This window comes from Melitaea cinxia, chromosome 15 (genome assembly GCF_905220565.1).
Source record: "Melitaea cinxia chromosome 15, ilMelCinx1.1, whole genome shotgun sequence".
NCBI lineage: Eukaryota > Metazoa > Arthropoda > Insecta > Lepidoptera > Nymphalidae > Melitaea > Melitaea cinxia.
The window spans coordinates 2,829,374-2,852,273 of NC_059408.1; the positions used below are offsets into that span (position 1 = coordinate 2,829,374).

The following is a 22,900-nucleotide window of genomic DNA, read 5'->3' on the forward strand; positions in this document are numbered from 1 at the left end:
CAATACTTTATCTATCTCAAACTTTGCTTACTCACAAATTGTGTAGTGTGCTAGTAAGCAAAATCAGAGATACTTAAATTATTTAAAACTAGCTGACCCGGCGAACTTCGTATCGCCTAACACAAACTTTATCGTATGGTATTAAAGTTCAAATTGACTTTTAAGTACTATCACAAATCTTTTGTATGGGAGTATAGAAAAGTGTTGTTTTTGGACTTTTTCAGGAAATTTAATTTTTTTTTTTTAGAATTTTTCTCTCCGTAAGAACCATCCTCGTACTTCAAGGAATATTTTAAAAAAAGAATTAGCAAAATCGGTCCAACCGTTCTCGAGTTTTGCGCTTAGCAACACATTCAGCGACTCATTTTTATATTATAGATGAACGTAGATCTCTTAGCGCTCCTCTTACATTTGAAGCGTTTAAAAGCTTACTAACACAATACATATTAAATAGGTAAATAGGTGTAGCATGCAATTTAATTATTTAGGATTTATCTTTTTACATTTGACATAAATACGACCTCGTGATAGTTTTGCCATTATCTATGAATTTAACCCACATGTACGCCCGTATGTTTTAATATGTGAAATTAATTAAAAACTATAGTACAGCCGTAACATCGTTAATACCATGTAATAAAATATGACCTAGACGACAAGTGAATTTTAACTAAGGTTTTTGAACAACAAAGAAGAGTAGGTATATTTGATTATATTTTTGTTTATACCTCAATTAATAGTTAACTGATTAATGATTATTATTATGTCTGAGATCTGTATTTTGTCTGAAAAAATCCACACTTCAGAAAAAATTAAGAGGTATAATTAGAAGGTTTGAAATTTGAGGTATAATTTTTATTATTAAAAAACAATAATGTCTCACCGCTGCCGCTGGGAAAAAGCTTCCATGTTACTACGTATATAACGTAATTTTTTTAGAAGTTAGTCATATCAGCTCTGCCAACTTTTGAACCTAAACAAGCATATGCATTCGTCAGGAAAAAATAAAATAAATTTAATTTCTCATAGAAATTCCTCAAAATGAAAATGCATTTCTCAGTATTTAAGTAATTAATTTTTTTTTTGTCTAATAGAATTAATATCTATCGATTTTTTTTTTTTTAATACAAAGATCGCGTTACTCATACTACTCGTACTGCGTACTTCGTGTTTTCTTTAAAAGTGTGTTTTAAATGATTCATAGTTTTTACTCATCATAAAAGTATTGCTCAGATCGGGTAATGACCTGAATTGAACTGACGGAGAGTCATCAAACTGACATTTTGTTGTTCTGTTTCAATTTCTTGCTTTATTACGAATAGGTATGTATACTTAGCTTATATTCATACTACTTGCAGAAATAGTACAAGATAATACTCTATGGTTATAAAGAGAAATTATGCACAGTGTGTTGCTTTAGCCTATCACAGTCTACTGCGACAAAGCCGTCAAAAGTTCGCGTCAAATATCCCGGTCTATAATTACTATATAAAAATATAAAAAAGCAATATGTAGAATAGTCTTGATCAGTGGACTCGCGTTGAGTTTTAGAAATTTTAAGACTAGTTATTAAGGCTTCTAGGATTCTAGAGTTGCGGTGATTATACCAATGTATGTAAAAAAAAAAGATATACCTATATATATGGAATAAAAAAAGCACGGGCATAATAATAATAAGCCTGTGGATATATCACTAAAATAAAAACAAAAAAATAAAAAAAAATATCCCGGTCATACTAATAATGGAAAAACAATTTAAATTAAATTTACTACATAATAAAAACATAGTTATATTTTCAACATAACATAGTTACGGTAGAAAATTACAAATAATTTTACAAGAAGGATCGCTACAACTTGTAATCGACGTTATTATCGCAAATTGTACAAAATCCATCAAAGCACGTAAATCACAAATCGAGGAGGTTACTGACCTGCCTCAATTACCTCTATTTGCATTTTACTACTAGGCTGTTAAAAATAAAAAGAAACCTACGATGGCGCCTGTCGGAGATTCCGACTGTGTGCTATTTTAAATGCCTTCTTTGCTATTTATAGCCTTCATAGCTACCGCTTAACGACCTGCCTGTTTTATAGTAGAATACAGCCTTTTTATGAAAAAAAAAAGATAATTTCTCTGGAAAGTAACATCGGGTGTATTAAGTAACAAGCGAGCACGCGACTTCACTTGCGATTATTAATTTTTTACTTTAATCCTCTCGTATTTGTACAAATATTTACCCACCCCACCGTGCATCGGACAGCACGTTAAGATCGGTCGCGGTTGCTATCGTATATGTATATACCTGATAGCGATCGTTACTGATAGTAGAGAATATATCCGTCAACAAAGAGTATCGCAACGTGGTCGACTAAGCTCCTGTGCCCAGCTATGGGGTGTTACAGGCTGATCATTTAGATTTTCTTTTTTACACTTATATAGATTGTAATTATAATTTACCAAACAGAACGGTCTCCTGTCATCCCTGCCGTACCTTGGTAAATACCTCTGCGCCCTGGCGTCCTCGGTGCTGGCCGACTCCCTCCGACGCAGCGGCCGCCTCTCCACCACAGCTGCTAGGAAACTCTTTACTGGATTCGCTGTTGGATTACCTGGTAATTATTTTATGATACCTTATTTGGCTAGCTTACAGCTTATAATAACTTATCTATACATATAATAAAATGGTAGGAAAGTCAAACTGTACATTGAATATTTTTTTTAAAAGAATACTTGGGGTGTGATCTACAATCGATACCGAAGCCAAAAATATAGTTTTTAGAATTTTTGTCTGTTTGTCTGTCTGTATGTCCGGGATAAACTCAAAAAGTACTGCGTGGATTTACTTCAAATTTGGCACGAATATTATTAAGAAGTCGGGTCAACATATAGGCTACATATTACCACGCTATCACCTACGGGGAACGAGCAGTGAACCTTTATTTCTTCAACGCATTCTGTAAACGTGTAATCTAACGACGCATATTTGAATGTTGTTGTTTTTATGTTTATAACCATACTATAAGCTAGCTTCACACTATAAATAAAGACATTCTGTAGTATATTTAGTGTCAGCATTGCACCCGTGCGAAGCCGGGGCGGGTCGCTAGTACGGTATATAAAGTTACAAGCAACCACATATTGATGGATACGATTAGATAAACTTTAGTTCCTTATTTGATTTATTTATTACTTTACAAGCACATTTAGAATAAATAACATTAAAGGCAATAGCAATATTTTAAATAAAAAAGGGCAAAGTTCTTTTTATTAAAGTTAAGTTTCCTTAGCTGTAAATAAGGCTTTTATGTTTACATAGATCTCACTTAAATTGTATATATAATAGATGTGTTTTACCAAGATCTAAAATTGAAAATGAATGACTTGATTGATCTTCTGTAAACAAATTTCAAATTGCCAGAAAATGCTGCGAACTAAAAGCTAAGGCTAAAGAAACAAAACGAAAATTTCAAATTCAAAAATTTACCTTTTTTCCTTTCGTTTGACTTCTACAAGACAAATGAGACAAATTAATAATGAAAGAACAAAAATTGACATTAATTTCTCCATCCCCAGGTGTAATGATGATCGCCCAGGCATTCTTCGGTCACGACAGAATTTGGTCGATCGCTATCTTCACGATGGCTCTGACTATCAATGGAGCTGTCACCGCTGGCTACCTCGGTAATGGACTGGATATTGCACCGAAATTTAGTGGTGAGCAAAATGAATATGTGGACAAATACAAATATCCGTTTCAAACGGTTAAACCGCTCGGTTTATAAAATCAAATTGACACGCACAAAAAGTTGACATTTAACATACGAGATGTATCCGGGTGTATCTATTACCTGATAAATTGCCTGATTTATTGATGCTGATAATTTTTACTGTAATAAATTTCTATCTCAGTGTTTTAAATTTAAATTAACTCAAAAATCAAAAAGAAAAGAATATAAAAAATACTTATATTATCATTATAATAATTAGCTGGCCCAGTAAACTTCTGAACATTATAATTTTTTTTCGTGACTTCATAGATATTTTTAATTTTTTTTAGAGTAATTGGTCTGGTCAGGTTAGATATTCAAGGTTACAATAATTCGCATGGAATTGATAATCGGCACGAGTGTTGGGCATATCATTATAAATGACCTGTGAAAAACATTTTTGGCCCTTTGATTTTGGATAACTTTTTGCAGATATGAATTTTTATCAGAGACTTTACACATTTCATTTGTAACAGTTTTCCAAACTTTTGTATCAATTTTCTGTTCTATGGGAATTATTGTATCTCATTCCCATTTTTTGAGCTAATAAGCGTACTACACACATAAAAGTATTTATCCAATTTGAAGTTACCTATTACTCTAATATAAATTTATTTTAAAGGTACAATCTTTGGCATTGCGAATACGCTCTCCTCATTCGGCGGCTGGCTCTCCACGTTTATGGTCGGCGAACTGACTAAGGAACATGTAAGATAATTTATATGTATATTTTATTATTTACGAAACAGACTAGAGCCAATTTCTTTATATAAAGGACTCGCTGATCGTTCACATGTTTGATTGTTTAAAGTTAACCTCCAAATTCCTAAATATGTATAGAACTATGTACTCGCGTTTATAAAAAAACATACTTGAGCATCAAAATTTCATATCATAATTATGGTTGTATTTCATATAAGCAAAATGTATAAAAAACATTGTTTTGATAACACGTTCAATGTTATATATTAATACATATAGAACTTATTGATGTTACTTTGCATACCTTGAAAGTTGAATTATCAATAGATTTATCATCGATATAAATATATCGAGGTATTGCCAGCGAAATTTTAAATTGATGAAAATTAAATAATCACTATTTAATTAGAAGAAATAGTAATTCTGTAATTATTTTTACCCTCACGCTGACACTTAAAATATACAAAATTAAGAAATAAAAATAATGCGTCATATTTTTTACAGAATACATACGAACAGTGGCAAATAGTTTTCTTCATACTCGCCGGTACATACATATTTGGTGCTTTAACCTTCGTATTATTCGGTTCCGGTGAACTACAGCCATGGAACCAACCGAAACAAACCGAAGCCACTGAGAAACAAGAGGAACAACCGCTAAACGAAGAAAAAGTTTAAAATTAAGGTAGTTTTACAAATTGACCTATAAGACTGCAAATATACACCCAGCGCCATCTATACGTAGTGTTGTAAAATAATTAACGCCATCTAGCGGTGGCGGTTTAAAATAAGTAGTTTTGATAAACGTAGCACAAAACTTACGAAACATAATCTCAACTGAACTATTTCTTGATTAATCTAATAAAAGTTCTACATATTTAAAATAATAAATACGGAATTAAACACACTGATATTAAACTTTTAAACGAATGAAGACAGAAATTCGTTTATTGGTTATATTGATTTCAGTAAATTAAAAATATCGCAAAATTTACAACCAAATACGATTATAGGTGAAATATACAATTTGTAAAATAAAATATTATATAAAATTTGCAGACTGAATTTATGAAAAATTTGATTCATTAATTTTTTTATATTAAAATTAATGAATCGATTTACTTTACATTTTAAAACCTCCTTGTTTAATTTTAAAATAATAAAAAAAAAAAATTAAAAAATAAATCTCCCAAAATTAGACAAGGTGGTTTAAAAGCAATTTTAAATATTCTTAGAACATAAATATTGTTAAGACTTGGTGGGCAAATTATTGAAACAATATATGAAACTAAAAGAATTACTATATTTTTTCAGTAAGGAAACAAAATATGGTTAAATTTTTTTCTTAGATGTCTAAATATTTTGCCCGCCAAACTTAATATTATCTATGGTAAATATCTATGGTAAAAAAAAAAACAAAAAAAGGCTGTTGATAACGATTGTGATGTATTTATAAACGTACCGGCACGCGCAACGGACCCTGTATCACAAAGTTGGAAACCCGACTCAGTGTTAAATAAATAATTATATTAGCGCTTAGGAATCGAGGTGTCGTGCAGTTAACACACGCGTTTTTATTGACTAAGTTACGCTTGTGACTTCGTATGAAGTCCATCGCATGGGACTTTTTTCGGGATAATTTCACTCTCGGAAGCCTGAATTCTTTTTACCATTTAAAACCAAAATTTAGTTTGCACAATCCCTTCTCTTACCCATTCTCGACCATGCAGATGTGTGCTTTTTAGATATGACACAGGAAATTCTTAGTAAATTAAAGCGTGTACAAAACCTTGCTTATTATTAAAATTAAAATTATAAAAATTATAAAAACGCTTTATTTTTGGTTCACGCCAATATGATCGCATCTTCTATTCCTGCACTACTTTGCCCCGCGTTCACATCATCTCTCACTACCATGGGTTGACTGGAAGAGATCTCTTTTAGAGATAAGTTCGCCCTTGCCAACTTCCTATATTATAATGACTATTGCAAAATTACTTCGTGCAATAAAGGATATAACACAAAAAGTAATATATAGAAGTCTTGTGCTATACGAGATTTCTTCCGTGCTTATTAATTATAGTAATGATTAATTAATAAATTATTATTTCATGAGAATCGTAATTTTTCCGGGATAAGAGAGTAGAAAATAGTCTTGTGCCAAATATTATCTAGGCCCGTTCAGAGCGTGTTGTAACTGAGTCAAATATCCATCCAAACTTACACACAAATAATAGTAAGAAGAAATAGGTCTGTAAATAAAAAGTGTAGTATGGCTTAAATATAATAAAAACAAAAACGTCACCAACAATGGTAATGTGAACAAGTCAATTACGTAGTTTTTGAAAACTGGTCAAAAGTTCATTTTTCTAAACATTAATTTTCATTATGTACGAAGTTACGAGGTCTTAATATCGTTAACCGATTACAATAAACAATAATCTTATCAAGAAACTCCTTTTAATCAGTTCCTATATTATAAAACTATCACCAGTAAAAATTATTAACGTTATTTTCGTTACAAATGAAATATAACATACCCGGGACCAAAAGTTAACTGCGAGCTACCTCGATATTATTTTAAAACTTATTAAGATCTAATTATCGATTATTATTTATTTTTATATATCGACGGTTTAGGAAACTCTTAACCATTCATTCAGATTTAAGTTAAATAATTTTTATATGGTGGCTGACGGACGGAGTATATTTCATATTAATAATACAAATATTATAATACAAGTACAATTTAAAATATTAATTATTTTACTTTATTTGTCTTTGTTAATATATTTACCATTGTATATACCATTGGCACAGTTCGCAGTGCTTTCTGCACCGTCGGCTGCACATATTTATTTATATATATGCACTGTTATTTATATGTATCTGCTGTTAACTAAAATACAGGCAATAGGTTGTCCATCTTAGGAACAAACGACCATGTATATATATTTATTATATACCAAAAATATGCTTAAAATATAATAGCCAATTTTTAGTTTTTTTGTTGTTTCCGTCAGTCACCATAAAAATTTTGACCATAGACAAGTCTCGCTACGTACCGTAAGCCATAGATAGTAAGATTAAGCCATGTTCACACTTAGCTTTATTGCAAGAGAGAATGCATTAGCCACTATCTGCACCAATACTTTATAACACATAATTTTAATGTATCACTTATTTTATATTTTTATTTCTTTTGTTAATTCATCTCGTCCGTGTACTGTCCATTTAGCTTCACTAGTCAAGAATGGCTAGTCTATTCAAATCTCTGTCTAATCTCGTCTCCTGTCTAGTACGCTACGGAGTTTGTCTCTAAAATTAGTTTTTATATAAATATTGTCCTAACTGTCTATAAGACGTTATCGAAAATTAAATATGGCAGACGTTATCTGTCATAATAATTGTACTTGAATCTTAGATTTTTTTTTATTCATAGTCAGGTTTTAAGTTCATTTTAATAATTCATTATTGTTTATTCAATTAGTTCTTATAGAAGTATTCATGCGAATAGTGGTTAGTTTCACGTGCATTTCGACAACTGTGATAAAGAGCTTCGTCTATGAGTCCTGTCTGTTTCAATTTATGATTTCGGAATTAAAAATCCTAAAATGGTTATTATTAGTTCCTAAATTACTATCAGTATTTCGTAACCGTTCGTTTTGTTTTAATATGGACAGATAAACACTATAGATAATTAATATTAAATTGCATTGAATATTTTTATGTTATCTGTGGAATATATTTTCAGTATAATTCATTTGTAATGAGCCGTTAGGTATTTTAGTTTTAAGGACGGAGTTGTGAGTTATTCTATTCACGGCTAAATTGTTACTGTATAAAATTGTGGACATTTTTGGTTTCGAAGGCACAGGTTCTCAAAGAAAATTACAATACCCCCAGGGAACGACATCTAACCAATATAGGTTCTTATAGTATTTTACATTAAAAAATATAGTAAGTCTTCGCAGTCCTTCGGCAATTCTTTGCGGATCCTTCACCAATTTCCACATTAAGCTAGAACCCGTCAACACACAGCGTTCTAATTTACTACGATTTGACTGGTCAAGAGGGGTGGTGGGTTTAAGTGACAATGATAAGTCACCATTTTCTCAATGGCAAAATGACTAATATCCTTGGGAACCTGTTGTAAATTGTCAAATATGTCAGTATTTATAATTTAGTATTTCGAATGTAATAAAAATACTGCATTACGTTTTTAAAGAGTCAAAATGTCCGCTAGTTTAATTGTACCTTCACTATCGATAAGTAGCTAATAACTAAAATTTACCATTTAATATTTACAGCGAGCAGTTAGTTGAACGTCTTATGTATGATAAGAAATGGATATATAAAAAAAATCTACATTCTAGGCATTTTTGAATATTACATTGTATTAATTTAATTTATGGCTTACAATAGGGTCGAATGAGTTTCGTTTTACAGAAAATTTATTTGAATTGAAATCTATAAATCTTTTTGAAAATAAATATTTGATGTATCTAAAATTTGAAATCAATGAAAGTATTTCCTGATTGTGTAATCAAACATTTCAATCAAACTAAGAAGCTTCTACTCTATAAATTATTTTTGTGCCTGTTTATCTGCATTTTAATGATTTAATACCAAACATGTTTCATTAATACTGAAATAGGTCTTAGAATCTATTCCGTGAGTGCTAGCTAGCAGCGCGTAGTACATTACTTACTAGTGTAAGGTGAATATCATTATTGTAACTATTTAATGTAATAATTTGTTAAAGTGTCATAGACTTCTGTAATTTTGTGAACAATTTTTTTTTTAAATAAAGTTTTCGAAAAATTTTCTGTTTTTTATTGTACCGTTATTGTAATTTTATGCGTTTTTTATTTTATTTTAATAAAACTAGATCTACAAACAAGCCTTACTGATCGTAAGCGGTTACTGTAGCGTTAACACTTTTGCAACACCAGTAGCAAGCTCTGAGCACCTTTATACTCAAAAAAAAAAAAAAAACGACTACGTTACGTTGGGGTTCTTCAAACAGGTTGGTCCAGATTTAGAAAAATCAAAATGGCTTTAATTAAATAGGCTTCGAAAGCACTTCGATTCGTTTTTCAAATTAAAATTTTAATTGTTTTTAAAATGGAAATTACCACCGATTCGGAATTATATTCTGCAGAGCAGACACAGCAAGAAACTCTGCAGTTACTCTTTAAAAAATAATATATAAACTGTTTTAAGCCAAGATTAGAAATATATTACGTAAAATACAGCGCAAGTCCACACATCTTTATCATCTATGAAATCCTGCACCGAATAAGCTATTAATTTCTATTCGAAAGAAACTTTAAATATATGTAGAGACAATCACAAAATCGTTTGTGGGATTTTATTATACATGCGAATACCATGGAGACTTTCTCCAATATCGGAAGTGCTGCGAATAGCACTTTTTTAATATGTACGATTTTTATTTTTGTGTTACCCACAATTAGGAATTCTAAACATTTTTGAATATCATATCAAAAATTGACCGCTCCAGCGGGATTCGAACCCGCGTCTTCGACATACCGTGTCGACGCTCTAGCCAATTAAGCTATGGAACGATATACTCGCCAGAGCGAAACTTTTGATATGATGATTTTTACTTTCGGTTTAAGCGAACCGTGGCGCCGTCTATAGTGAGTTCTTTACAGAGACTCGTAACTATTCAAAGTTTCATATTACAATGAAAATCTTTGACAGGAGACGACACCATGCTATTTTTAATATGTACGATTTTTATTTTTGTGTTACCCACAATTAGGAATTCTAAACATTTTTGAATATCATATCAAAAATTGACCGCTCCAGCGGGATTCGAACCCGCGTCTTCGACATACCGTGTCGACGCTCTAGCCAATTAAGCTATGGAACGATATATGGAACGACACGGTATGTCGAAGACGCGGGTTCGAATCCCGCTGGAGCGGTCAATTTTTGATATGATATTCAAAAATGTTTAGAATTCCTAATTGTGGGTAACACAAAAATAAAAATCGTACATATTAAAAATAGCATGGTGTCGTCTCCTGTCAAAGATTTTCATTGTAATATGAAACTTTGAATAGTTACGAGTCTCTGTAAAGAACTCACTATAGACGGCGCCACGGTTCGCTTAAACCGAAAGTAAAAATCATCATATCAAAAGTTTCGCTCTGGCGAGTATATCGTTCCATAGCTTAATTGGCTAGAGCGTCGACACGGTATGTCGAAGACGCGGGTTCGAATCCCGCTGGAGCGGTCAATTTTTGATATGATATTCAAAAATGTTTAGCACTTTTTTGCTAAATAAATACAGCCTCAATATCTGTAGCATTATCCTACAGTAACAGGTTGTAAACATAAAAAACACTATGGAAATAGATAATGGTAAACTCGCAGTAGCAACGTCAATTGTCGAACTTTTCTAACTGCGAATGCTGCGTAGCTGAGTCTACCATTTAAGGATGACAAATGGGAATTTCACTGAAGTTTCGGATCTGAATGTATCCCTAAGAAAACTGTGGTATCACTGTACACAATAAGTCTCTTCTTAACATTGGACAACGCAAACACAACAAACTTGGTTTTCTTGGCGTTCAAAACAAATTTATATTGAAAGTCATATTTATTTGTACTATAACAATAATGAGTCGTTTTTTTTATAAATCATGTTTTAATTTTTTTAACGGTAAATAAAGTCGTCCACTTTTAGTATCTTAACTGTTTAGCGGAAGGCGCAGAACGCACTAATGGGTATTTATAATTCTACTACTTACTTATAGTAAAATTATAATTAGAAAAACCATTACAATAACGATGAAAAACGTAGACGAGTTTGTCATGTTTTTAACATGACAATTAACTAAAATACTTTTCTTAATGAATCAAACAGTATACATCTAGTGTTTTACTTTAGGAAATTAATAGATATGGAACAGACTACAATCAAAATGAAAATGAAAATATGAAAAATAATGAAACATGGTTAATATCCAGTTTTTGAACAGTTTTAGAACCGCCCCGCTGATCCACTGGAGGTCGGTCAAAATGTCCAAGAGCAACCAAAGCAACAATCGTTAGCTGTTTTGGTAGTAAGGATAAGTTAATAAAACAACACACTGTAACTTATGATAGTTTATTGAAGAAACATTGTAGCACAGCCTAGCTGTCCCTACGAAGCTCTCACTCCCTCCCTACTTACAAGGCAAGTGACTTTAACTGCTCCAATAACATTGCTTGGAATATTGTTGAGAAGACTTCAAACCCCAAATATTTATGAGCAAGTAAACTCAAAGTGTAAATGATCTTAATACATTTTTAAAGTAATTTTATTCACACAAGATTTTAGATTAACTTGGTTACTTCTATTACTAAAACTATGCAAAAACGGGATATTTGCCATGTTTTTTATTTTCATAAGACATTAACTGCGAAAGTTTCGTGAACAAGACATTCGCAGGTAATGTCGAAATATTGAGCTCCGCAAAATGAAATTAAAAAACACGGTAAACTTCCCGTTTTTGATTAGTTTTAATTTTATTCATGTACATTAGCGTCCTTAATCTTTGAGTTTTTCCAATAATTTCCCAAGCAATCGACACAATGATTGTTTGGTTACGATTGGCTTATCACAGGATGTCTATAATAATATTAGTGACAAAAGCTTTACATTGAATTACATAAAACAACACTTCAACATAAGTTTCACAACGATAGGGATTACTAAAAACATTTACATAATTAGAGTAATGTCTGATATAATTATTAATAATGTTGAGAAATTTATATTGAAATGTCGTTCAAATTACAAAATATAAGCGAAAAATCTGCCTGCATAAATATCACATGAATGAGTGCTTCATTTATTAAAATGTTATCCTAGTTTATTTTATATTACATCATAATTATGGATAATTAATGTCATCGTCGATTGTCAAAAATACATTATTAAAGAAAATGCTAAATTTATTTATACATAATAAAAAAAATAATATCAAAAAAAAAAAAAAAAAATTAACTACTAAATAGTTTAATTAAAATATACAACTTTGGGAAGAGCTGGAGATCCAAATGAATTGCATTATCTATTATTATGAATAATGAGCTTTTTTTCGTTTATTATTAGTTATTATTTTATTTATTACATTTTTTTTTGTTATATTGACACAATACTCTTCTATTGCATTATCTATACATACACAACCTAATGTTTTGCGTCTAGTTTTGTTTTATTCGTTGTTCACTTACAGAAGTTACAAAGTATGACTATTTTTATTTTTCTATATAATGAAACTATTGAAATTATATAAATAAAGATTTGTAATTATTTTAAAACCAAAAATACACAATTTTATAATCATTTATAGATAATTTATGACAATGAAGAAATATTTTTGTTATGTATTTACAAAAGAGAAGTGATAAGTGAAAGTATAATTTTTAAGGCAGTAGTTGTAATACTTGAGATCTAAGTTAGGGCAAACAGCATTATATTAATATCTTCATAGAGTTAATATATAATAAACTAAGTTTGAACTATAATGTTAAAAATCATATCATAATATATTCAGGTCTTATTAAAATATTAAAAATATGTAATAAAAATATAACTCATTATCCATAGTACAAATTGATATTGATGAATAGGCCTGCACTGTGTCTTAGTTATCTGTCTAACTCGATACCGAAATAGTTTTCATTATTAGTAAATTGTAGGTAATTAAAAATTTTGATTTATTAATTTTTTAAGACACGGTTATAAACCAACTAGTTGTACCCTGCGGTTTCACCTGCGTTAACTTGAGGGAAATAATTGTGTTTGCTCGCAAACGAAAAAAAACCGACTTCAATTACATCGACGAGTAATACAACGTAGATCGACAAAAAAATAGTCAAGTAACTACGCGTTATCAAAGATTACTCAAAAAGTAGTTATCAGATCTCGATAAAATTTATATGTGACTACATGATAAACATCAGCTTTCGATTAAATTAAAAATTACCAAAATCGGTACACCCAGTAAAAAGTTATTGCGGATTTTCAAGAGTTTCCCTCGATTTCTCTGGGATCCCATCATCAGATCCTGGTTTCCTTATCATGGTACTAAACTAGGGATATCTTCTTTCCAACAAAAAAGAATTATCAAAATCGGTACACCCAGTAAAAAGTTATTGCGGATTTTCAAGAGTTTCCCTCGATTTCTCTGGGATCCCATCATCAGATCCTGGTTTCCTTATCATGGTACTAAACTAGGGATATCTCCTTTCCAACAAAAAAAAGAATTATCAAAATCGGTACATCCAGTAGAAAGTTATGCGATATAATATAACGTAGGTCGACGAAAAAAGTGTCAAGTAAAAACGCATTATTAGATATCACTCGAAAAGTAGTTGTTAGATCTCAAATAAATTTAAATGGGACCAATTGGCACACAGCACCTTTCGATTAAAAAAACATTTGTCGAAATCAGTCCACACGGTCAAAAGTTCTGATGTAACATAAATAAAAAAAAAATACAGTCGAATTGAGAACCTCCTCCTTTTTTGGAAGTTGGTTAACAATAAGAGTTATAGCTTATATTAATTGTTACAATTAATAAATGAACGTAATTTTGTGTCTAATACAACAAAGAAAGCAAAGCAGTTGAAAATTTGTTATTTGATTAGTAACGAAAAAAAAACTAGAAGCAAATTAAAAATATGTAGATTTACAACATAGATTGTAGAACAATAATATTAGAATAAAAAAAATATAATTATATATATATCTCAAAACAAATTCATATACATTTGCTTCACGTTTTTGATACGAAACGATCTTAAATTTGTATAACTTAAAAATGTTCACATCTAAAAATGAAATTTTCGATTATTGTCTATCTTATTCAACATGAATTACAAAATTTAAAACTCGAGAGTGAATCATAAAACCTTGTCATTTTGATATGATTTTTAATATTAACATTCTATTTACAGCGACGTAACCATTAATTAAAGCGTAGTGTTTCAAACTTTATTACCTGTCATCGAGAAGAGTTTAAAATAATTTACTTATATGTATAAAATAAATATTGATCGTAACTTACAAAATAATATTTATACCACTTCAAAAACGAAGTGGACTAGGATTTTTTTGTGAATATTTTCCAATTGGACTAAATAAAAATTTTCAGGAAAAACAAAATTTTGGAAAAGTCAAATAAAATGAAAATAGGAAATAGAAAATTTTAAATGAATTTTTTGACAAAAAAATGGCGATAGGATATGTTCACCTGTTCAACTAGTACATTTAAAATATGGATAGGGCAATGTTTAAAACTAATCCCTAGAAGGAATTCTTCATCTGAACTTTTCTAGAATAGTTCCTATAGTAACCGTACTTACAAAACATTACCAATTCTTTCTACTTTAATGACGTTTATTGAATAATCGTTTCTGATCATGACTTCCTGTTCGATGGAGTTGTACCAATTTAAAAGATTGGTCTGGTTTTGACTGGATATGTTGCATATCCGATGTGACGTTCCTTCATAGTATTGTGATAGGATCATAATAATTGTGTAACTTATATGAAGTTTTGAAGAAGGACTTTACAGAAAAGTATAATTAGAAAAAGGAATATTATAATTGAATTGTTTCTCAGGCGTCTGTAAATACCCTCAATAACAATGTATTTTATCAGAGCGATTTTCCTTTATGAATTTAAATACTCAAAATGTTTTCCTCAGTACAATACATTTAAAACATCACAACAATTTATTTCATTTAAAAAAGTTTTTTTTTTAATGATTATACAAAAAATACTACACGACGACTATAATTAATGTATAAGAGTTTTCTGCAATCCATTCGTCGATATTTTAATAAAAATCATAAAGTTTTTTAATATATCCCCCAAACCGCATTGGAACAACGTGGTTGATTAAGTTTTGACTCTTCTCTACATGGGCAGTGGCCTATGCCCAGCAGTGGGATATTACAGGCTGAAACGTAGCATATTAAAGTTTTGACTATAGTACTATACTAATGTTCACAGTCCCCCATCAAAATTCTTTTTTGAAATTGTTTTTTCAGCCTCTTTAGCTTTTAATCTTTTAGTTGTGTAGTAAGACAAGTCATTTCGACAATGACATTTAGGAAAAGATACAATGTAGATTTGGTGCAATCACAAATCAAACTTAATTATAAGTTTTGATATGGTTCAAGTAAATTATTTCAATAATTTGTATCGGCACGTATATTGAGCGCGGGGCATCAGAGTGGGGATAAATGAGTATCGAGCAGGGGTCGCAAACAGTTTTAAACAATAATTTTGTTCAGTTCAAAAAAAAGTATTTAATACTCATTAATAATTATTATATTATAATCGATATCTACGCGTATATCCATAAAATATTTAAGTTGAATGTCAGCGCTCAAGATCCGAGCCGATAACTGTGAAAGGCTTATCTCGACAAAAGATAAAATACAAGTAATTGATAGTTACGTCACATTTACAAAATAATGGCAGCATGCAAGTAATTTTGAAATATATCTCAAACGATTATTTATGCAATAAGAAATCAATATAAACGAAATTGAGCATTTGGTTGATAAATTCGAAATCCACAATTTTTTTACATGAGGATTTTCAGAAAATAAACATACAGGTGGATACAAGCGTGAGGCATAAAATTAAACCATATAAGTATGTACATGGCATTTATAACCTATATACTAAAACCAGTCAAATAGAGTAGTTTAATTTCAGCTCTAAACCTATATTTTGTTATTAATAATCCAAGTATGTTGCAGTAGATAGGTTTGTGCATACCCGATAGGTAGCCTGTATATATATATAAATATATATATATATATATAGATAGATAGGTGGGGTGGGGATGAATCTCCATCTTACAGAAGATCACAGCTAAATAATACTGCTTTCAAGAAGTGTTGTGTTCCTGTGGTGTGTAAGGTGACCAGAGCTCGAAGGAGATTGGTGGTAGGGTCGGCAATGCACTTGCGATGCTTTTAATGTTGCAGGCGTCTATAAGCTACGGTAATCGCTTACCTAGTGGTATAAAAACAGGGGAATTGCAACGGAGACAGAAACCGAGTTTGTTTGCAGTACCCCACGGCAGAAGCACAAGATCAATCAGAACGCTTAATTCGGTAGCTGAGACACTGGAACTTTTTTTTATTTGGAGCGAGTTCGCAAAAGTTACTCAGTATATGTTATAAGTAAAGAATTGAATGTTTTATTTTTATTAATGTTAATTTGTTTTTTGTTTTAGTATCGCTGTTCATGTGTAGCTAATTCCTATTTTAATTTGAATGTTATGTGTTTATTTTTTTGTGTTTTATTTTGTGTTAAATTAATTATTTCCTGCCTGTAATGTTTGACGTAACTGTGGTTATTTATTACTATTATATATTTAATTTAGTGCCCATCGCTTGTAGCCACCTGTATATATAATTATGTATTATTATTAATTTGTTATTTCATACTCAAACACCCATTCCTAAGACGCCGCGCAATCTTGAGCCACGACACTCAAAGCCGTCACGTTGTAAACACGTAGAGTAAACATTACAATTACATAGAAATAATCCGAACAATATCGAGAGAAACAACAATTTGGTCGATTCACTAGAATTACACAACAACGAACAACTAAAGATGCATTCACACCGATTTGTCGAATAATTGACATATATATCATACAGCAAACACCTATGAACAACAAATATGTTTCATGTTTAAAAATGTTGTAATTAGGTAAAAGGCGGTAAGGTAAAATCGAAATCTAAGAAAATTGACTAAGTTTTATATTAATTTGAACTAAAAAACATTATAGTATCAATATTTGATAAAACAGCCCACTGGACCGACGATCTACGTAAGATTGCCGGTGTAAGCTGGATGAGGATTGCGGAAAACCGGGATGTCTGGCGCGAACTTGGGCAGGCCTATGTCCAGCAGTGGACTGCGATAGGCTGATGTGATTTAAATAAAATAGGTTTAACGGATATACTTTACAACTGTAATCATAAAAGAAATGCAATGGCGTCTCAATTTTACCAAAGAATTAAAATAATGTTACTGCCTTCTACCTAAGTACGTAATCCTTAACTGATATTACAGTTTTTGACAGTTGAAATATTAATATTTTAAAATTAAACTATCATAAATAAAAATACCCGTGTTAGACGATTACCTTTAAAATATTTAACTAGCTATACTATGGTTACCATTTTTTTTCAAATATAAATGAAAATAAAGCAATGATTACAATTTACTCACTCATATATCATTTTTAACTTTTAAATATATTTTTTATTACATTTAATATACACCCAAAGCTGAAAATAACAAATTTTATTTCATAAAAATTATTGTTTTACGATAGTTAAATACATAATAAATATTGAAAATTTCACAATTAAATATAACTTTTGTCCAACAAAAGGTTTTTTTTTTATAATCTTTTTTAAAGACTTTTCTAACCTCTCTGCCGCTTCTAAGTGTCGCTTATAATTTTATTAAAATAAAATATAATTATCAGGCACCAGTATTTGTTCCGATCCAACCTTTTCCCAAATATTTCGTGAAATGGGCCATATGACGTATTTATATAATACGATTCAGCCTGAAACATCCCACTGCTGGGCATAGGCCTTTCTCCATGTAGGAGAAGGATTTATATTAGTGTGAATATATAACCTATATTAAATATGATTACTACATTACTATATTATGCTTGTATAAGCCGGTGAAGTTGTAAAGTAATATATTTACAAATACACAATTATTAGAAAAAATAAAATAAACAATGCATAAGCAGTTTTGAAAAAAAAAAGTATAAATCTTTATAAATATTTTTAAAAAAGTTTGGTTGTCTGTAAAGTCGATTTACGGACGTGATAACGTCATAAAGAAACATTGATGAAAAATTCCATACTTTTATCAATTGAATTATTATCACTGAATTATTTCGAACTGCTAGCTCTGACGTCACGCGAGGAGATAAATGTGTCACAAGCCAATGCTTGGGCCGATCGTGCGTCTCTATCGCTTGTTACGAGCTCTCGCTTGCACGTTCAGGTTCGCGCGGAACGTGACACTTTTTCGTGCATGCAGCCGGTGTTCATCGATTTATAAGACATTATCACGTCAAAAGATTTTTATTTAGATTAATTTGATTTTTATTTGAACGTTACATATGGCCCACTACACCACACTAAACACCCGCCCATACACCTCTAAGCGCAATTCCTTTAGGAACTATAGTGATTGTGCAAAATAATTTATCAGTGACTTAAATCCGGTCTCTATATTCAAAAAACGTACCGTTATCCTTACGATCCATTGACATGTCCTAAATTTATCTGCTCGTAAGCAAAACGATTCGTTTTCCGAATATAGGAACTAGAAATTAGCTGTAAGTGTTCTAAACTAACCTTAACACACTCGAAGGCAATGCCGTGAAGCAATACATGTATGTTTACAACTACATCTTACGTATGATTACAAGTCTAAAAGGGAAATATTTTGGTGTATCATTATATCCTTGTAAATTTCTATGTACTATATTTGTTCACAAATAGCTTATTGTACGAAAGACAGCTGAGTACATAATACCCGAAGTATATAACTAGTCAGCGGTATTAACATTAAATTAATTCGAACGACGCAAATTTTACTATACTGTGACGTCATATGACACTGATCAGTATGCGGGCTGTACTCATACATAAAATGATTTTAACTATATTTTGTAAATAAATGGTTGCGGTAAATATAGAAGATTATTAATATAAATAATTTCATTTTCTAGATTAAATCAAATTGACGAAATCATAATTGACAAATTATAGTGAGGTAGAATAAACCTAATGAGATGTTGATCTAAGAGTACATTGAAATCGATGATATTACAATAACCATTTTAGGAAACTTCTCAAAAGATATTTACTTTAAATTTTTTATTATGCTTAAATTAAAAATATCATGGAAAAATTTACAGAATTCATTTTGAAACTTGCACTAAGATATATAAAGACACTTAGTAGCCATTAATGACAATGCAAATATCTTCATGATAAAAGTAAAATATTTGAATAAGGGTAAAAGAGAAAGAGAGTTAGAAGAAAAAGAAATCAAAAACAGACAGACAGAGCAAGTAGCGGAAAGTTTTTAAGGAGCAAAAAGGTGGTTATTGAAGTAAGGGGTTCAAGTCGAAGTCAAGGAGATTAAGACTTAAGGTAAGAAACTAAGTAAACCAAGCATATAAATAAGGTCAATTAGACTAATTAATTGACAGGTCAGCAAAATTCTGAAGTTTGTTTTTTCTTTTTCGCGTATTGCAATATCATCGTCAATGATAATAAGTTAATAAATTAGGACTAGAATTTAAATTCGTAACGATAACTTTACGAGCTAATTTGGATACATTCAAACACATATACCACTGTTGACGATATATTTTCTAATCGCACTAGCCTTTCGTACGCAGCATCCGACATCTGCGATGAGTCCAGTGAGCTAGGGGATGCGAACCGATTGCAGGACTTTGCTGGCCTGGGAAGGATAATAAAGAGACATTAATATATATCTGATGTACAGCACAACAGGATATAACCTGCTCAAAATCTGGAGCAGCCCAACTAGAGGACCTCGACAGCCCGCAGCGCCCCCGCGCCACACTAGTCACACCGAGCTACAGGCCGCGGCCGCCCACCTGGTAGTCGCGCTCGCCGGCCAGCACGCCGCACACGCTCAGCAGCTGGTACTGGCGCGCCCGCAGCGCCCCCGCGCCACACTAGTCACCCCGAGCTACAGGCCGCGGCCGCCCACCTGGTAGTCGCGCTCGCCGGCCAGCACGCCGCACACGCTCAGCAGCTGGTACTGGCGCGCCCGCAGCGCCCCCGCGCCACACTAGTCACACCGAGCTACAGGCCGCGGCCGCCCACCTGGTAGTCGCGCTCGCCGGCCAGCACGCCGCACACGCTCAGCAGCTGGTACTGGCGCGCCCGCAGCGCCCCCGCGCCACACTAGTCACACCGAGCTACAGGCCGCGGCCGCCCACCTGGTAGTCGCGCTCGCCGGCCAGCACGCCGCACACGCTCAGCAGCTGGTACTGGCGCGCCCGCAGCGCCCCCGCGCCACACTAGTCACACCGAGCTACAGGCCGCGGCCGCCCACCTGGTAGTCGCGCTCGCCGGCCAGCACGCCGCACACGCTCAGCAGCTGGTACTGGCGCGCCCGCAGCGCCCCCGCGCCACACTAGTCACACCGAGCTACAGGCCGCGGCCGCCCACCTGGTAGTCGCGCTCGCCGGCCAGCACGCCGCACACGCTCAGCAGCTGGTACTGGCGCGCCCGCAGCGCCCCCGCGCCACACTAGTCACACCGAGCTACAGGCCGCGGCCGCCCACCTGGTAGTCGCGCTCGCCGGCCAGCACGCCGCACACGCTCAGCAGCTGGTACTGGCGCGCCCGCAGCGCCCCCGCGCCACACTAGTCACACCGAGCTACAGGCCGCGGCCGCCCACCTGGTAGTCGCGCTCGCCGGCCAGCACGCCGCACACGCTCAGCAGCTGGTACTGGCGCGCCCGCAGCGCCCCCGCGCCACACTAGTCACACCGAGCTACAGGCCGCGGCCGCCCACCTGGTAGTCGCGCTCGCCGGCCAGCACGCCGCACACGCTCAGCAGCTGGTACTGGCGCGCCCGCAGCGCCCCCGCGCCACACTAGTCACACCGAGCTACAGGCCGCGGCCGCCCACCTGGTAGTCGCGCTCGCCGGCCAGCACGCCGCACACGCTCAGCAGCTGGTACTGGCGCGCCCGCAGCGCCCCCGCGCCACACTAGTCACACCGAGCTACAGGCCGCGGCCGCCCACCTGGTAGTCGCGCTCGCCGGCCAGCACGCCGCACACGCTCAGCAGCTGGTACTGGCGCGCCCGCAGCGCCCCCGCGCCACACTAGTCACACCGAGCTACAGGCCGCGGCCGCCCACCTGGTAGTCGCGCTCGCCGGCCAGCACGCCGCACACGCTCAGCAGCTGGTACTGGCGCGCCCGCAGCGCCCCCGCGCCACACTAGTCACACCGAGCTACAGGCCGCGGCCGCCCACCTGGTAGTCGCGCTCGCCGGCCAGCACGCCGCACACGCTCAGCAGCTGGTACTGGCGCGCCCGCAGCGCCCCCGCGCCACACTAGTCACACCGAGCTACAGGCCGCGGCCGCCCACCTGGTAGTCGCGCTCGCCGGCCAGCACGCCGCACACGCTCAGCAGCTGGTACTGGCGCGCCCGCAGCGCCCCCGCGCCACACTAGTCACACCGAGCTACAGGCCGCGGCCGCCCACCTGGTAGTCGCGCTCGCCGGCCAGCACGCCGCACACGCTCAGCAGCTGGTACTGGCGCGCCCGCAGCGCCCCCGCGCCACACTAGTCACACCGAGCTACAGGCCGCGGCCGCCCACCTGGTAGTCGCGCTCGCCGGCCAGCACGCCGCACACGCTCAGCAGCTGGTACTGGCGCGCCCGCAGCGCCCCCGCGCCACACTAGTCACACCGAGCTACAGGCCGCGGCCGCCCACCTGGTAGTCGCGCTCGCCGGCCAGCACGCCGCACACGCTCAGCAGCTGGTACTGGCGCGCCCGCAGCGCCCCCGCGCCACACTAGTCACACCGAGCTACAGGCCGCGGCCGCCCACCTGGTAGTCGCGCTCGCCGGCCAGCACGCCGCACACGCTCAGCAGCTGGTACTGGCGCGCCCGCAGCGCCCCCGCGCCACACTAGTCACACCGAGCTACAGGCCGCGGCCGCCCACCTGGTAGTCGCGCTCGCCGGCCAGCACGCCGCACACGCTCAGCAGCTGGTACTGGCGCGCCCGCAGCGCCCCCGCGCCACACTAGTCACACCGAGCTACAGGCCGCGGCCGCCCACCTGGTAGTCGCGCTCGCCGGCCAGCACGCCGCACACGCTCAGCAGCTGGTACTGGCGCGCCCGCAGCGCCCCCGCGCCACACTAGTCACACCGAGCTACAGGCCGCGGCCGCCCACCTGGTAGTCGCGCTCGCCGGCCAGCACGCCGCACACGCTCAGCAGCTGGTACTGGCGCGCCCGCAGCGCCCCCGCGCCACACTAGTCACACCGAGCTACAGGCCGCGGCCGCCCACCTGGTAGTCGCGCTCGCCGGCCAGCACGCCGCACACGCTCAGCAGCTGGTACTGGCGCGCCCGCAGCGCCCCCGCGCCACACTAGTCACACCGAGCTACAGGCCGCGGCCGCCCACCTGGTAGTCGCGCTCGCCGGCCAGCACGCCGCACACGCTCAGCAGCTGGTACTGGCGCGCCCGCAGCGCCCCCGCGCCACACTAGTCACACCGAGCTACAGGCCGCGGCCGCCCACCTGGTAGTCGCGCTCGCCGGCCAGCACG

General features: G+C 36.1%; 1 protein-coding gene and 1 long non-coding RNA gene across 2 annotated transcripts in view; one reads left to right on the forward strand and one right to left on the reverse strand.

Annotated features, from left to right (window-relative positions):
• Positions 1–5,871, forward strand: part of LOC123660599 (sialin) — a 40,566-nt gene extending 34,695 nt beyond the window's left edge. Inside the window, exons 8-11 of the mRNA XM_045595654.1 lie at positions 2,469–2,616; positions 3,578–3,718; positions 4,394–4,479; positions 4,978–5,871. Of these exons, the coding sequence (XP_045451610.1) occupies positions 2,469–2,616; positions 3,578–3,718; positions 4,394–4,479; positions 4,978–5,151 (549 nt within the window). The 3' untranslated portion in view covers positions 5,152–5,871. The remainder of the gene's footprint in view (positions 1–2,468; positions 2,617–3,577; positions 3,719–4,393; positions 4,480–4,977) is intronic.
• A 14,061-nt stretch (positions 5,872–19,932) lies between these two features.
• On the reverse strand, positions 19,933–20,263 carry LOC123660256. Its single transcript, XR_006744155.1, has 2 exons — positions 20,205–20,263; positions 19,933–20,044 (listed from the first exon to the last, which is right to left on the reverse strand). It is a non-coding gene; the product is annotated as an uncharacterized LOC123660256 (long non-coding RNA).
• Positions 20,264–22,900: the final 2,637 nt, after the last annotated feature.